Raw genomic sequence first — 18370 nt, 5'->3', positions numbered from 1 at the left:
TTTAGGATTTCTTGACTGCTTGTGTTTCTGTTGGTCCTAAAGCCATTGAGAAAGCAGGGTGGGAAGGAGCTGTGGTAGCAGAATGAGTGATCCTGTTCTTTAAGCTCCAAGTTACAGATCCTGGAATTGCCCTTTCTGCTCTCATTCTGCTGGCTTTCTGGGGGTGATTTCAACTCCTACCCTCCCCATACTTTAACTTGTTAAATGGCTTAAATGGCTAGGAACTTCCCATACTTGCTTCTCCTCGGAAAAAAGAAAGGAGTTTCACATTGCCTGGACTAAGGCTTGTGAGAGCAAAATGTCATTCAATTGTAGGTTCATGGTTCGAGAATTTTATTATGATGAGAAGGAACTGAAATGTGAAAAGGAAGAGCTGATGAAATTAGCTTCTGACAAGAAGCAACAATATGTAAGTACCACCTTGTGAGTTGGTGGCCCACATAGTGGCAGCCTTTGTTACCAGGATGCCTAAACACCTCTCTCAGAAATGGCTTTATGGTTCCAACTGTCTCTGGTGAGCTCCATTTAGCCCATAAAACCGAGGCATATATAATGATAATAATAAAATTATTATAATTAAAAATAATAATGATTTGGCCAAGGTCACTTGAGTTTCTGATAGACTGGGAGCTACTATCAGGCTGCCTGGGAAGTATCCCAGCAGTCCATGATGGCCTCAGTGGCAGTGCTGGCTATGGAGCTGCTTCACTCAGCGAGGGGATCACAGCACTGTTCTGGTCTCACAGGGCCCCTTACTGCGCTGGCTGAAGGTGAACTTCAGTGAAGCATTTGTGGCTTGGATTCATGTGAAAGCCTTGAGAGTTTTTGTTGAATCTGTCCTGAGGTGAGTACACACAGAGTGCAGGCAGAGATTCCTGGGGAAGTCAAAATGTACAGCTCTCTTCCTGGTGCAGTTCCTTTGTGGGAAGAACCCTTACACACCTTGTTTTGTCTTGCTCGAGGTGTATGCCTTACACACTCCATTCCAGAAGCTCACAGCAGACAATATAGACGTCCACAAAAAAGGTGACATAAAAATCTGGTGAAAAACGATTTTTTGGGGGTACTTACAGGGAAGGGGAAAACAGAAAGACACTGTTTAGTTGACTTTTGACTTCAAAAAGAAAAGGCTTTCCAATAAGGAGGCAGTGTTGTTTCTGCAACACACAACCAGTGGGCATGTCTGGAGGCTGAGGGGGAGAAGGGCACGAGCAGACAGCTGTGGCCCTTCCCAGCAGATGATCAGGTATGTTGTGTTCCAAGGTATGGCCTCCCTGTGAATTTCCAAGCAATGCTGCTGCAGCCAAACAGGAAGTCTGTGAAGCGCCTGAGAGACGTCTTGAACGTGGTCTTCAAACACCTGGATGAAGTTGCAGCAGCAAGTATAATGGATGTATGTATTTGGACCACAAGTGCACATGCTGTAGCTTCTCAGCTTAGCTGAATGAACACTTCCACTGTCCTGGGGTTAGAGCATGCATCTGCTCCCTTCTTGCAATGATAGGAGTCCTGGATGCAGCTCTAATGCCAGCTGGTTACAGACTGGATTAGGTGGGTAGGCTCAGATTATGATGCAGATGCAGAGAGATGGCTTATATTTTCTGTTGAAGCATCTGATGTTTACAGCTACCAGCACAAAACAGGTCTGCTCAATTATGGCTGTTCGCCTACATAAAAAGCTTAAAATCTATTATAAACATTCAGATCAACAAAAGCAAGAAAAATTAATTTGGAACTAAGACCTAGGACTGTCACACCTCTGTCCTCTGTAAAAGGCTGTCATTTATAATTAACTAGGCCTTCAACAAGCAGCAGTACTTGCTTTCTCCTTCCCCATATCTTGAATGACAATTCAAAACAATTTAGGCTAAAGCAATAAATGAGGTAGCAGGCCTTCAAAACAGCCTAAAACCAGCAAGCATGGGTCCCATTGCACAAAGGGAAGACAGAGATGAGTTGCTGGGGAGCTGAAGCACACAAAAATGCTACAAGTTCCTAACAGCACAGGCATGAATTCTCAGTGCTAATTACATTAGGCAACCTGAAACAAGAAGCAGAGCAGATTCTCAGTGGTGAATTCCCCACCTTAAGCATGGCACATACAAAGCTCCACTGCACCTGTGGGAAAGGAGCACAAAAGCAATCCCCTGGAGCTTGGAACTGCACAGGTTTACTGGGAACTAAAGTGGTTACTTCCTTTTGCAGCCTGGCATGGACATCCCTGGGTTACAACTAAGCAATCAAGAATACTATCCTTATGTCTATTTCAAGATTGACCTCAGTCTTCTTGACTGCAGTTAAAGAAGAATTGCTCAAGCTTCATCTATTAAGTTTCAAGACTGTCATGTTACTGTAAAACAATCTTTAGCTGCTGAAAGTCAAATTAAAATGCAAATACTGTAGCAGGATGATCTTCCTACCACTTCTAGTAATTTTTACAGTGACTACAGTAAAAGTTATCTCTTATTCATAGTTTTACAAAAACATATTTCAGAGGCAGAGGTACTATGGTAGTATTTATTTTTTTTGGTAAATTACAAAGATGGAATATCTACTGGACTTGAATAAAACAAATTAAAAAGTATGGTGGCTAATGGATCTACTAGGTGTGTACAGTCCTCTTTTTCTAACAAAGCAAACTTAAAAAAATCTAAACAGAAAAAGTAGAAAGCATTAGAGCAAAGCCCAAAGTTCCTTTAATTTAACAAAAAACCCAAAAGCCCAAGAGGAAAGTGCTGTGGAACTTATCATAATATGACGTACAGTCCCAAGTACTCATGAGTTTAGTTTTTGCAAAGATATTTCAGTTAGAACAGTTCCATTACAGCTCATCTGCTGGGATGATTTAAGAGTTGGAGCACATCTCCTGCACAGAATCAGCAGTTACTGCTGTCTGCCCATGGTTCTGACACTGCCTTTCACAAGGATGAACTATGGGCAATCTCTTACAGACACCAGATGACAAATATCCACATTATGTTATTTCCTTGAAAGAAGGGGAATCTTTCAGCTCTTTCATTCCTTATTTATAAACAAGCTGATCACATCAGGGTCACTTCACTAGACACCAATACACAAGACATGGAGAGCAATAAAATAATGGTATTTCTATTAAAAAAGCAGCAGTAAACATCCCTATTCACAGTCCTGATTCCCCTTCCAAAGGAAATAGCAATTTCAGATCAAAACAATGCCAGATGGGAAGTGAAGAAATATTACTTTATTTGCTGGAGACAGCACCAGGATGGTTGTCTGTTAGCACCTGGAAATCCTTATCCTTACGCCCTAAAACACAGATTAGCTTTATCACTAATCCAGGGGAAAGACTGACAGCTCCCAGCATCTCTCATTGCAGCAGCAACCCCACTTCCATTGTTATAATGATCTTATGAAGCCTGGCACAAAGAAAGAGAAAGCCCCTGAGAAGAACAGGAAAAGGAAGACTGAAGAGCATTTAAACTAAGATTGTCCATCTTATCAAGCTTTTTAGCCAAACTGTCAAGATCTCACAGCAAGGAGGTGGTTTAGGACTCCCCTCTGCACAAACCTCTATTCTAAAGTTCACTTTGAAGAGTCATCCAAAATGGGACTACTTGTACTATGTGCACCTTTCTTACTCTATACAAGACTAACACTGTGTGTCAAAAAATATTTTATTCTTTAATTGAAACAGAAGCTGAGCAGGTTCCACCTCCATGAAAAAAATTACAGTTAAAATTGGTTACACTAACAGCCTCCAGTAACACTCAAACAGCACATTATCAACAAAATAAAACCCAAGATGTTCCAAAGAAATATCCATGTTGTCCTCAAAATATTTGTTACACAATACAATCAAGTTTACTGGTTATGATAATTCATAGAATTTCTGCAATGTTTTCTTGAGATGCGTACAGTCCACTGCTGCAGTGTATCCAATAGCACAGTGTGTCATGTGCTACTTCTCCAGAAAAAGGCCACTGAAATATCTGCCTGATTGTGATCCAGGCTGCAAACTGCTGCACAGGCTCTCCCAAGAAAAGAAGTTTCCTGAAGATCTCACAGCTCATCTTTACCCAAGTCATCCAGATCCACATCACTGAGATCAATGTCATCTTCAACTGGAAGCTGTTAAAAAGGGAAGGTTTTAAGTACATATTTAGAAGTGCTTAATGCCAGGAGACCCCTGAGTTGGAACGATTCTCACTTCATCCTGAGAGTAAAGCTCTCTGCTGTCATTTCTTTCATTCACAGAACTCCAAGTGCACTAAGCACAGGACAAGTGATCAGAGTTTAGACTAGGAGGTTGGTTTTTTACTAATCAAAATACTCCAGATGAAGGCTATACAAATAAACAATGTAACAAAACTACTACCTGATTCTGTGTTTTCATCTACCTGAAGTAGATCAAAGGACTGCAGTAACTTTGGCTTTTACACCAATGTTGAACCTTAAGAAGGCAGACTTGGTTACCATGTTATTTATTACACAGGCTTTACCTAACAAGCTTTCTGGCATTAAAACCTTGATGGCAAGGTCAGCATATTCAGAACTCCACAACACTGGGGGTCTTGAATGCATGAACTACCACCTCCCTTAGTCAGCACTGGTAATACATTTCTGCCTCAAGTGATCCAGCTTTCAGATCACATCCTAACAGCAGGAGGAACATCTGGGCTGCAATGTCAGATGATCAATGTACCATTTGGTCTGCTGGCAGGATTAAGATAAGAGGAAACCATCAACACAACTTGCCACAATCTTGTTAGAACAGGAACTTTCACACTGACAGCTGTTGGTTACTCTATCCTGTCACTCCTGAACACCATTGCTGAGCACTTTCAGAAATGGAGTATCTCTTACCTCACCATCTTTGCCATCCCAAGGTTCAACTGAATGAATTTTGGGGAAAGCTCCACCACCGACTGGTGCTGTAGAACCACGACCAACAGAGAGTTCCCTGAGAAAAAACAAACAGAAGTTAAATTTAAGGAATTCCTCCAACCTCCAGCCACCTGGAACAGAGCCTGTTTCAGATAAGAGGAATACAAGTTCAAGATTTCGTCTCTTTAAGTAGATCTAAACTGTCTGGATGCAAAAACTTCAAGAAGCAGAAAATTACAGAGTCCTTAAAGCAGCACTGAAAATTCACAAGTGGATTCGAAGACATCTGTGAGAAACACTTTTTCATAGTTCAGCAGTGTGAAAATCAGATCAATGCAGCCTCTTTAATAGTTTATCACTTAAAGCAACTCCAAGGGGAGCCTGTAATTCCAGTTTTGGAAGTCACCTGCAAATGTTAGTGAAAATCACCAGTGATTTTCTTTACTGGAGACAGCCTCCATAGATTCCACAGGGTTCAAGGTAACCAGCTTTGTCGGAGACACTCCATCCTGAGCTTGCTAGTTAGGCTTGCTCAAAAAGCCCAGCATTAAAATCCTGAGGAGCTAATCCCTTTGCATCTTTCAGAGGCTGAATTAGCACTTCTCCCCAAACAGAGTTCACAGTTTTTCTGCTCTTCATAGTGCCAATTTCCTTACTTGTAGTCAACACTACTGAGACTGCTTATTAGATTGCAGAAGCTGCCTACATCAGCTGAGGGAATGGCCAGCCACACCGGCTGTGATTATACTGCTTTCTGTAGGCAGCATACCTGAGCTGAACTGGCAGTAAGAGATTATTCTAGCAAGCAGTGCTGCATGATAAGACAATACCAAACCAATTACCTAATGCAATATAAGCTGTTAAATTGGCTGTTGTGTCCTTGAAGCACCATCCAGCCTCACCCAGGAGAGGCCTCACTAAGATGGACTTTACAGACTAAGAAAATTTGCCATGTTTCACAAAGGCAGACACTTTCATGTGCATTAGTACAAACCACCTGGTACTTCTCTTCTTGCATCTGTATCCTGACTTTAACCTGATGCCCTAAGACTGTTCCTTTTTTTGGCATTAAGAAGAAAGTCTGATCACTCTCACAGGTAAGACTGATTCCATTAATCCAGTAGGAACTGCATTCAATTAATGTGCTTCTTATGGCAAGGTGGGGAGAGGCTGTTGTATTTGCTTTTGCAATTCTTGCTGTTTCTCGGCCATTCTCCAAGGACAAACATGGAAACAACACTTCTAATGTAAGATCTCAAGGGCTCGTGCATAATTTATGGCAGCTGGTCCTTTATGTGTGTCCTGAGGTGACTTCATAATGCTTCTATCCCCATTTGTCTGTTTAGGCCAGAAATAAGTTTTGCACCTTTAAAAGTGGTTCCAAGAGCAAAGGGAGAGAGAGAAGAAGCACACAGTTTGTTATCAGAAACTGCACTTACTCCCCCACATCCTTCTCCTGAACAGTGTTGTCTGCAGAACAGACAGACAGTGGGAGAGCACTTTCCTTTGCTTTTAGCTAGCTAAGGCAGAGAAGTTCCCTGGACTGTAGTTTTTCATTTTTTTTGGAACTGTTTAAACCTGCTCTGGACTGAAAGCCCAGAAGAGCACCAGCAGCTCACATCTGTGGCCCACCAGGCTGGGCCTGGGCCACGGCATTTCCAGCACTGGAGGGATGATAACACACTGAGTGAGCCAAACTGCATCCCAGGGAAGGGACTTGGAGTTAGTCATCTCTTCAGAGCAGCAAGAGCTTTTATTGTTAAATATGGTTCATTTTTTTTTCGTGCTGGTAAATGCTTTGCCTGTTAATAAACAGGTTTTTTCCACTTCTCTCCAAGGAAATCTTTTCCCAAACCAGTTGGGGGAGGGGCTGCTTAAATTTACTTTCTAAAAGAACCCCTTTAGGATTTTTCTCCCAAATCTGCCATAAACCAGGACAATGTGGAAGCAGAGTTCCCACTTTGACCACACTAAAGTAACAGTTGAAGTTTAGTTGCTCTGTTTCAGTGCTGCTGCCACCTTCTGTCATCCTCTTAATTTCCTTTCCCTATTCCATTCTTCTCAGCTCTGGCTCTTGACCAGCTACATAAGAGGCAGTTTCACAGGACATGTGCTGAGCAGTGAGTTACTGACTTTTTGGATGGATTGTTTCAACTCTCCCAATCAATTTATCAAGTGCCAGGAGAATGGAAAGTTGGGAGGGGGAACACAAGACCAAACTGAATCAGAAAGATGAACAGCAACATATACAACCTCAAGAACTTCAACAGCACCCACTGTGATTCCCAAACTGGGGACTTTCCAATTACTAATGACTAGTCAGAATGCACTATCTGAATTAAATGGAATTCATTACTAAGTTATTTCTTAAGAGAAACAGAATTTTTCAACATCAAAGTCTACTTCTGTTTTCAAATATTGTACTAAAACTACCTATCTAAGTCTAAATGGCCAACTTAATTCTGCACACCACAAAAAGGTAATGACTGCTTTATTGCAATTGCCATTGAAACCATTCCCTGACTCCACAGAATTCTCATCTTAATTCCCTTAACCATGCAAGTCCTGTGTGGTGCAGGAGAGTCTGCTTGTAGTCTAAAGAGTCATAGCCCTAGATAGAGAAAGATTTAAGTCACTTAAAGATTTCATACCTGAGAAACTCATTAATCCCTTGCTCACTGAATGATCCTTTCAGAAGGGCAAATTTCATCTTCCGAGCATTAACAGCTGCCATTGCTGGATACCCAAAGCCTCCAATCCCCAGAGAGCTCTCAAGATCTGACTGAGCACCTGCTTCTGTCCACAGCCACCTTGAGGAAAAGATGAAATAGAAAATTAATAATGAGGATAGGCACCACAATAATTTTCAAGCAGGTTTTGTATTGCCCTTGACACTTTCAAAGTCAGCAGGGAAAAGGAAAGTCCTGATCCTGAACCTTACAACAGAAGAAAGCCCCCTCTCAGCAGCACCTCTAGGCCAGTCCCCCTCACACACCCACCAAAAGCTGGATAAGAACAGCCACTAAACACAGTGCAGGGGAAGAACTATGTTAGCAATGTGAACACACAGCTACACTTTACCTGGTATTAAGGGGAAGGTTTAAAAGGACTTTCTAACCTGCACCTAAGAGAAGGAAGAGTAGAGGTACAGCCTGCTGGCTGTTTCTATGAGAGCATGAAACATGTTAATAAACTGCAATTTACTTGTATCTTTGACAATCCAATAGTCACACTGGCACACTCACCAACCAGCAAAAGATGGTAAAAGAAACCTCCCTAAAATACTTGACTATTCAGGACAAGAGTAAAAGATGCTTAATCTCATTAATGCTTAGATATCACTTGTAAATTCAGAATTTAAGAGGTGGATAAAATTTTTTAAAAAGGGCTATTTTAAAGTCACAGCATTCCCTTCTCCAGTAATTAGTGAAATACCAAGATATGCTACCCTGAACAAGGAACAACCCCTTCTGTAGCCTAAACAAGTATCATACAAATTTTATCCCATTTACCCCCAGAAATGATCACATCTTTTCCAAGATGACCAGTGGACAATAACACTTACCCCCACATTTTCTTTTTGTATTTTTCAGCCATTTTTAACATGACATCCAGGTAAGAATTTCTTCCTGAAGCTCCTGTTTGTAAACAGAATTGGACAAGTTAAAATACACAACTACATGCTTTAAGTGACAAATTCATACAGAAGTCTGCTTGCTTGTATGTGTACCTGTGTCAAGAATATGAGGCAGGACAGAAATAATGCAGAGCTGATGAGCATCACAGGTACTCTTCAGAACATCCTCACTAATTATCTAGAAGAAAGCAGCACAAAGTCAATGACAGTAAGATCTGGTTCTTCAGTTGTGACTGTACTTCTCTCCAACAACCTAATAACTACATCCTGCAAGGCAGTAAGCAGTGAAACAACTTGACACAAAAGCTTACAAGTTTCTTCTACTTCACTAGTCCCCCAGCACAAGAGTAATTTACAAAAAGTTCAAAGTCTTCTGTTGAGACTTGCTGCAACAAGAAACTGCAGTACCAAAAAAGGCTTACAGTCAGATGTCACTTTTTGCTCAAAATCACTCTTTTTGCCCAAGGCTGGAAAGAGCACCCCCAGGCCCATGTGAATGCTCTGAGCACAAGGAGAGCCAGCAGAGGCAGCCTTTGCTGTGGATGAGGATGTTCAAGCAACAGTAACAGCAACACTGGTTTTGTGGGATCTGCCTCAAAAAGGAATTGATCCAGTGACCTACAACGGTGGTCTCCAACCTTTGTGCATCCTACCAGTAAATAAATTTCTAAGCATGCAGCCTCTGATATATATAAATCAATTGTATGCATATACACATACATCAACATATATTGATGTATTAATATTAGAATGCATACAAAATAAAAAATTAAGAAGGATAAGAAAGATGAAATAAGCACCATATAAAAATATCTTTACTAATAGTACAGATATTTTTTTGTTTTTTCCTTCCTGCATCCCAACTGTCTTTGTGTGCACCTCACTTTGCACACTGGAGACTTTGCACCTCACTTGCTTGCACACTGGAGACGAGTGATCACCATTTCAAATCTACCAACAGCAAGCTGAAAAAAGAAGTCGCTTGACAAAGGGTGGAGTTTTTTGGACAACAAGCAAAACTACCCATCATGCATCTCCTAATGGACAGCTTGCACATGGCAAGGCCCTACCCTTTTATTGTAAGAAAAGAGATGGGGAACAGAACTCAACTTTTTCACTCATTCCTCAAGAGCAGATTCAGACACCCTGGCACCATCCTGTCAATGCCTTCACTGTATCAATTCTGATCATCTTCTAGACAACAACAAATTGATGGTAGAAATGAGCATTCAGCTTTTTGTTAGTCAAAGCTTGTCATCCTTTGCTTTCTGGGGCAAAACAGTGCAGAAGCACCACACTTGGGCAGTTTTCTTTAGAGCTCATATAGACCAGTAAAAACTGCTGCCAAGAGTATGATGGGAAAGAAATTTGAGAAAATGATGTATAGGTACCTCCAGGAGCTCAGGTGGTGGTGCATTATCAGAAAACAGATCCAGAGCACGAGCAATGATATCAGATCTAGTTCTCCCACCATCATAATCAACAGGGTCTTCTCCTTTCTGGAAGATTTTAATGGTGGGAAATCCACGAATCTGCAAGACAAGTTTAAACCATCAGCTCAAATACACCTGAATATTTATGGTAGAAATTATCTGCTTGTCTGATGTCCTCTAAACTAAGAGCAAGGGAGGAGATTCAACATCTTCGTGTATTGAGTCGCACATGTTCTGACTCAACTTGAATTTTGTAGCTTCCTACCTTTGCAACAATTCAAAACAAGGTGAATGTACAATAAAATGCTGTTTGGGGTTTTGGCCTGATGACCCAGCAATGGTTTAACCCCAATTTAGATGCACCAAGCACTGCAGGTTTAAGCACCATGAGGACTATCTTTACCTTGATATTTATTAAACAATAATTTCCTGATTTATCTGGGGGTGGACAACACTGGGCCTACAAGGCAGTGAGTGGACCTGAAGCTCCTTCTGCTACACTTCCAGTAAATCTTGCTCAGTGCTCCCTCTATGTTGTCAGCCATGTGCACTTAGAGGGAAACTATGCAGCACACTGTAAGCTCCATGGACTGTACTAAAAATTCAAAAGTATCCACTCTCTTTTGGTGGGCAACACACCTGATCTGGGCAGCTGATATTGTCAGAGTGATCCCTGATAACTGGCTTCAAGGGTTCCAGAGATGCCCAACCAGCCTACAGTCTCAAGAAAGAGATCTCTCACTCCAGATGATAAAGCTATACAAGATGTTATGGAAATAAATAGCCTTTCTCCTCAGCAACATCCAGAATAATTCTTTTCCTCTTTCTCCATTTATTTATCATTCATTAATTATTTGTGGGAAACAAACTGAATTTGTCACTTATTTTTGGCACAAACATTTAAGTAGCACCAGACTAAGGAACAGTTCAGTAAGGATTGAAGAGAAATCTGATTTGGTAGAGATGGAAAGGAAATTGTAACCACTGCAGAGCACACTCACCCCATATCGGCCTGCCAGCATCTGATTGACTGTTGCATCTACTGCAGCCAGCTTTACTTTTCCTTTAGTTTGTTCCTTCACTTCAGTGGCAGCAGCTGCCCATTCTGGCTCCAGGCTGAAAAACAGAGAGTACAAGTGCCCTAAGCTCTCTCAGAGCTAGCAAAAGTATACCACACTTCAACATTATGCAGGATGTTTTACCGAAGAAAAAAGTCTCTTGCTGCAAATGACAACTGAGAAGGTTATCCAAACAAGACTGATGTCTTCATCTGAAGGAATTAAAAGTTTAATATAACTTCCAGATCTTATTTCTACTGATAACTGGGAATTTTAGTGCTAAGGAGGAGGGCAGCCAGAGCAGCACGAAGGGGCCCTAATCAGAAGCCCACAAATTTTTTTTAGATCACCTTACAAAAAAACTCACTTCTGGTATACCTGAGATACAAGGTCTCTTTTAGGGGATATTAAGGGTATTACACAAAATTCAGGAACTGAATTGTTAAAGTAAAACCTCATTTACTTTTTGCAGTGCCCACACCATGGGGCATAAAACTCCACCATCCATACATCGTCGCTATTTATGACATTCTTATCAAAGCTGTCATCAGTCAGCTCAATCACATCCTTCTTATCTCCACCTCCGCTCTCCCGGCTCTGTAAGAAACAAACAGACCCTCACATAAGAAGTAACCAAAACTGGTCTCCCACACAGGCCAACTCCTGTGTGTGTGTCACATTGAACCAAACGATCTTTATTTGAGCAAGATACAAAACAGGCAGTGTTAGGTCATACAACTTTCCTTTTTTAGAACTGACAGTACACACAGCCTACTCCCCACAGCATTTTCAAGACACAGCAAATGAACCTTCTCTTGAAAAAAGAGAAATCAGGTCAAGCAGACTACCAAGAAGATGGGGGAACACTTTTTCAGTTCTTCATGCACTGATCTGTCCATGAATAAAGTGCTCTCCAACGCCCAACGCCATCTGGAACCAAGTCCTGGTTTCCAGGCAAAACAAACAAGTGGGAGTGTGATACACACTACAGGGCACAGTCCACCCAGGTCTTCTGTGCGGCCACCCTGAGGATGTGAGAATGTATTTGCACCACAACTCAGAAATAGCAGTAGGAGCCAGAAGCTTTTCAATTTACCTTCAGGAAGAAATCCAGCAAGCCAACTTCAGAAAAACACTACCAAGTTAAAAAACTTAATCTGTCTAATTTAGATTAGGATTAGCCAAATGGTACCTGAACCACCTGGAGAATGGGGCTAACAGGAACCCCGAAGTTCAAAGGGAGATGCACCCAGAGAGTAACAGGCCCCTATACCAGTATGCACTGAGAACTGACTAGCTGGAAAGCAACTTTTTAAAGAGGAACCTGAGTGCCCTGGTGGGCCAGCTGAACATGAGCCAGCATTGCAATCCTGTGGCAAAGGTGGTCAACAGCCTCCAGAGCTGCACTAGGCAGAGAGTTGCCAGAAGGTCTGAGGAGGTAATCTTCTGCTCAGCACAATGTGAAACACCTGGAGTGCTGTGTCTAGTTCTAGGCTCCCTCACAGAACAGGCAGGCACACACTGGAGCAAGTCCAGCCAATGTCAGAGCTGATTAAAGGCTTTGAGCATCTGATGTGTAGATGAGAGTGCACAGGAGAGTAAAGAAAACAAAGGCAGGCTCTTTGCTGCAACAGGAAACAAAGCTGAAATATAAGAAATATCATTCTATGATTCTGTAACCTAAAACAAAAGAGGAAAGATTTCTACTGTGAACATGGTCAAACACTGGAAAAGGTAGCCCAGAGAACGCAGTCCATTTGGGGTCTCAGCTCTTGGAGATACAACTTTAGGAGACAGGAACTGAGCGATCTGCTCTAGCTAGCCCTGCACTGAGCAGGGCATCTGGACTAAATTAAACTCCAGACATCTCTTCCAATTCTGTGACTGAGGTAGTAGGAGCACTGATGTCCTGTACTAGACAGCTCCAGCTGAAAAACAAACAACATTCCCTCGAATACCTGTCTTCCAGAACTGTATCCTCCACTTCTGCCACTAAGACGTTCTTTCACCAGGGACCGAAGAGCACTTAGAGCAGCATCAACGATAGCGTCGCTTGTCCTGCCACCTGCAGTGCAGCAAAATAAATGATCAAACCATCAAAAGGCCAGTTTAAGGTATGCTCCTAACTTAATTACAAATGTAATCCTCCCTCACCCTAATGGTCTTTCAGGAAAAGCAGGACTAGGCTATGAGTGATACAGTACTAGTGGTGGGACATCTGACTTAAACACAAGCAGCAAGACAGACTTCACTACACCTTTTCATTACCTGGCTTTTCTTATGAGGAGTGACTCTATGGCAAGCTCCAAATAAACAGGAAGAAAGGAATAATTCCTTGAAACTCCCTGTCAAGATCCAACAACTATGAACTGCGGGGGGACTATTAGACAATGATAAGACACACACAGTTTGGTCAAACCTCTCCCACCCATCTGTCTCTCCATTACTACAAGCACTAGACAGGAAGGAAAAACCACTCAACACAGCATTAACAGCTACCATGATTACTGCATTCAGGGAAGGTTTTAGGCATGCAACATCTAAAAATTCATCACATTTACCCTGATAATCCTCTGCTTTGTTTTTGTTGGCTCCAAATATCTTGATAGTTGGAAACCCTCTGACTCCATACTGTCCACCCAAGGACTGATGTTTATCTGCATCTACTGCACCCACTTTCACTACACCCTGCAGAAAAAAACCAAAAAATGACACCCAAGACTTCTACAGCAATTCAACACCTTTCCCCTGCTGGGGGCACAAGGGAAGGGAAGAGAGAGGGGCAGTTACTAGGACTGCAACAGAAGAGAGGTATTTTACCCCATGAGCATTAAACTACAGAACACTATAAATGTCCACTTCTTTCTTCAGCGTGACAAAATAAATTTTAAATTGTTCGGGCCATTATTTAGTTGGGGTTTTTTGTTTGGTTTTCTATGAAGGAGAATATACATATTTCACATAGGCAAGGGTTCAGCTAATCACAACATGACTAATTTTTCTGTAATTAAAAAAGACAGTTTTCAGTCTGTTTTCAGTCCTGACTGTTTTCAGTCCTCAAGAATAGTAATGAGAATTCACAGGGACAGAACTTTCTTCCTCAACAATTCAATACCTTTTTTTAAAAAGGATACAACAAACAAAACAAAAATTCTGAGTTTTCTGAATAACACTTTTCTGGCTAGACAAGTATGATTAAAGTGATAATGGCTGTAAGGACCAAACCCCTCCACATTCCCAATCCAGATGTCAAACAGCCAAATTCTCTTCAATACACTTCCACAAGCACATCTGAAAGGTTAAACTTACTTTTAAAGCTGTTGCTGCTTTCTTCCACTCAGGAGTTAGCCTTTGACAGTGACCACACCTTTTAGAAAGAACAAACAAACAAACAAAAAATGGTAAATGTCATTCAGATTTGACAGCTATTTCACAGTCACAGCAAACTGTAGGAGACTGAGGATTTACTCATGAAGAGGAAAAGAGCCTGTGCCACAAGATCATATCATCACTCAGGCTTCTGAAGAAAAACCTCCACATTATGTAGACTGCAGCAACACTACAAGAGGCACAGCAAGGCTTTCCCTAAGCCTCTTGGTCCAGAGTCAAGCTGTCCCAACAAAAGGCCATTTTCCCCAGAATGTGGAGCTTTGGAGGGCAGTATCACAGAGGATTTGTACAAAGATGGAATATATGTATCACCAGAATTTAAATGGAATAGAGACGCTATACTCTGGACCTGAGCAGAAAGAAGACAAAGAGGGATGCTAAATGAAGATGTACAAAGCCAGTATTTTTAAATGGAAATTGGAAATTTGAAGTGTGAATTCAGATCTGTGCTTTCACATCAGAATTAGGATCAGAAACACAGAAGTGAGGGACTTTCTCACTTACCTACTGCACTTTAATCAGTCATTTTTAATACTAATTTAACCAGAATGAATCAGGTAGAAAAATGGCATAGGTTTTGCTACTAGGTTTTATTTGCAAACTTGAAATGCCAATTCCTGCCTTTTTCCCACATGAATATAATTCAAAGGAGGAATCCCAAGTACAGCTATTTTGCTAGTCGTGAGGCCATCAAACTGACACTGTGCTGCCAACAATTGAATGAAACCTTGAGCTATCAGCAGCAGATTCCTGTGCTGCTTCTCTGTACCAGCAAGCAAGTACACAGCTGCAGTTCTTACCATGGGGCATAGAACTCCACAAGCCACAGGCTCTCGCTCTGAATGACCTCCTTGTTGAAGTTAGCTGGTGTGAGCTCTATCACATCATCACTGGCTGAATATAAACTGTTAACTGCCAGGAACAAAGTGCAGCTCACCGTGCCTACAACGAAAAGCAAAGACATCAGCAGTCCTGTTGAACGTTTACGACTCCCCTGTTGCCATGGCTAAATCATCTCCCCATCTTTGCAAATCAGCAGTGGTGGGAAGGGATTCCAGTTAGACCAGATAAAAAAGGAAGTTAAGGCAAGATAGATGCTCTCCCTCCTTGCTTAAAACATGATTCCACAGGATCATGTAAAATAGGGTCTGTGCCTAAAGCTAGCTGGAGTTACACCCTCCTGCTATGGCTCTCCAGAGAGACTTGTGTCAAAGCTCCTACCCTAACTCCTGCTGGCACCAGACCACCAGAACTTCTGCAGGGATCCCCACCATCAGCTATGTTTTCCTTCAGTTCTTATACAGACTCCTAGGGCAATTGTTCAAACCTCTTGCACAGCAGGTACTCAAACACATCTTTTATAGGACCACATCATGCAGGACTGTCCCAGCTAGGCTTGGCACAGTTACGGTGATTTTAGGACCAGCACTTGATGCACTGGTAGTGCATCATTCTTGCTCGTGAGGATCTTAGTCTACCACTGATTTATGTCTTCAGGAAGACTGGAGAATAACAGCTAAATCTCTCTGGTTAACAACTCAAGCATCCTGAGAATACTAAAAAAACCCAAAACATTAAAAGACAGAAGGAAATTGCTTTCTCTTATGGCTTCGTACTTCTGATAATTTCTGGAACTTACTATTGCTTGAGACTTTGTACATAAAACCTCATAATCCCTAGTCAGGGAGACTGAGAGATGAGAAGCGTTTCTGTAACAAAATCCACCCAGCAAAAAACTTTTCTTAATTCACGAAAGACTGTACAGAGTGAGAGCTCAGACACTCAAGTTAGAACCGGACATAAAAAAGCTTTGCTGCAAGTGGTTAACAACTTGAATGGGAAGCTGCAGATTCTCTCTCAAGACTCAACATGAGAGAAAAACAGGTCAATGATGCAGAAACTCTACAGCATGTTATACAGACTGCACAGCATCACCTACACTTTAACAGTCCCACCCAACAAAAGCCAGTGTCATTAGCCCTATTTTGCAGGAGAGTGAAGCTGGCAGAAGTAACATCTTCCAGGTTACTCAAGCAGAGATCAGGACTGAATTTCCACTATAAACCAGTCCCCTCTCCACTGCACCACTACCCCATCCTAATGGTTTCTTCTAGCATGAGGACCCAACCCTTTTCTTTTGGGGTGATCAAAATCGGTTTCCACCACCAGATGTGTGTGTTAGATTGGCTATGTCCCTTCAGTACACCCATACATAAGCAGCACTTCATCAGCTTTGAAAAACTGACTTCCAAGGCAATCTGTAGCTGTCACAGCATGTTACCATGACGTACAGCAGCAGCTCCTGCTGGGGTAGAGTAAGAAAAAAAGGATGGATAAAGCTTCTTGAATGTTACAGTCACTCTCAAGAGAAAAAACCTCCTCGAGACAGAATACCATTAAACTGAAATCAGCATATTCTTGCTTCACCTTTTGGGTGATCTCTGGAAGAATACATCCAAAAGACACAATTTACTCAGCTGTTCCTCGAAAGAGAGAAAATTCTGGCTTATGTAAATGTACCTGCTAAAGAGAACTCACAAAAGAAAGTACATGGTGGAATTCACCTAGTCCCCTGTCACTGCATCGTTTTTTAAACTATGAGTCATGAACTGATGGCATAACTTTCCTTTCTATAGTGAAACATTCAAGGTTTAATTCAACTTCAGCAAAGAAAAAGATCATTTTCCTATAAGAATCAAGCCAGATAAATGCAAATCTGTCCTTGTTATTAAGGAAAAAATAAATAGATACTCTGACTACAAAAGTTGTTTTCTAATGTAAGCAAATAACACAGACAAAAGCATCAATAAACCAGCTAAGGCAGCTCCATGCTGGTGTTACTAGTCCTAACTGAACAGTTAAGTTGCAAGTCAGGAGATATATTATAAAAAAAATCTTCTGTCACGGGATGATGATGAAGATTCTGCGAAGTTCCTCCTACAATTCCCCCCTCCTGCAGCAGTGCTCGGTGTGCCGAGGCCCCACATTCCCGCACACGTGCGCTCGGCGAGCAGAGTTCCCGGCACCTTCGGTGTTTCCTTCGAAGGGCCCGAGTGGGTATCGTTTACCGATCCCTCCGGCACACAAGAGGCGGCAGCAGGGCCAGGGGACGGGGAACACCAGCCCTCATCGACTCCTCCGTTTGACCTCGGTCACTGCTCTCTTGTTACCCTCAAAGCAGCAGATCGCAAGGCAGGGCAGCCAGGCACGCACGACACCGCCGCTTACTCAAATCACTCAAATCAAAGAAAATCTTTGATTAGGGTGAGAGATAACCATCGTTTTCTTTTCTTGGATTTTGTTTGGGTTTTTATTTTTTTTTCTGCTGGTATCTTTAGGCTCTCTCTACATGTGCTTCTCTAACGCACCGAGCAATCCCCCCGCCCCCGCGGCACAGACCGGCCACAGCCGGACCGCGACGGCGAGCGCTGCCCCCACAGAATCAGTGGGGCTGGGAAAGCACTCTGAGATCAGGTCCAGCTCATGACCGATCACCCCCATGCCAAGCAGACCAGGGCACTGAGCGTCGCGTCCAGTCTTCCCTTAAACACGGGGACAGTGACTCCACCAGCACCCCGGGCAGCCCGTTCTAACAGCTAATCACCCTACGGGTGAGGAAATTCGTAATTCGTCCTAATGTCCAATCTAAACCTCCCCTGGCGCACCTTAAGACTATATCCTCCAGTCCTACTGCAAGCTGCCTGGGAGAAACGGCCGATCCCCACCTGGCTTACAACCTCCTTTCAGGAGGCTCTCCGCTCCGCCCGCTGCCCCGCGGAGCGGCCGCACAGCCTCGGGCCCTGCTCCCTCCCGCTGCGACGGGGCCCACGAAGACGAGGAAAGGGAAGCCGCATCCCGCCGTGTCCCGCCACCCCCTCAGACCGCCCCCCAGGCCCTCGCGGCTCCTACCCCACCACAGCCGGCCCGCGCCGTGCACCCCCATGGCTGCCCTGCTCTCTCGGCCGCCGCCGCCGCCACGGCCTGCGTGC

General features: G+C 42.8%; 2 protein-coding genes across 2 annotated transcripts in view; one reads left to right on the top strand and one right to left on the bottom strand.

The window, feature by feature from the left end:
• The window catches only part of ATP6V1C2 (ATPase H+ transporting V1 subunit C2), a 19231-nt gene extending 16633 nt beyond the window's left edge, over positions 1-2598 (top strand). Inside the window, exons 9-12 of the mRNA XM_066547215.1 lie at positions 316-409; positions 747-844; positions 1264-1393; positions 2206-2598. Of these exons, the coding sequence (XP_066403312.1) occupies positions 316-409; positions 747-844; positions 1264-1393; positions 2206-2301 (418 nt within the window). The 3' untranslated portion in view covers positions 2302-2598. The remainder of the gene's footprint in view (positions 1-315; positions 410-746; positions 845-1263; positions 1394-2205) is intronic.
• PDIA6 (protein disulfide isomerase family A member 6) lies at positions 2504-18370 on the bottom strand. The gene is made up of 13 exons (XM_066547214.1): positions 18291-18370; positions 15182-15323; positions 14301-14358; positions 13553-13679; positions 12950-13056; positions 11455-11588; positions 10935-11049; positions 9892-10032; positions 8594-8678; positions 8429-8501; positions 7515-7673; positions 4843-4939; positions 2504-4107 (listed from the first exon to the last, which is right to left on the bottom strand). The coding sequence occupies exons 1-13, from the start codon at positions 18322-18324 to the stop codon at positions 4039-4041; spliced, it is 1341 nt and encodes a 446-aa protein (XP_066403311.1). The 5' UTR covers positions 18325-18370; the 3' UTR covers positions 2504-4038.

Source organism: Molothrus aeneus, chromosome 3 (assembly GCF_037042795.1).
Source record: "Molothrus aeneus isolate 106 chromosome 3, BPBGC_Maene_1.0, whole genome shotgun sequence".
Lineage (NCBI taxonomy): Eukaryota > Metazoa > Chordata > Aves > Passeriformes > Icteridae > Molothrus > Molothrus aeneus.
This window is presented reverse-complemented; position numbering and strand designations above follow the sequence as displayed.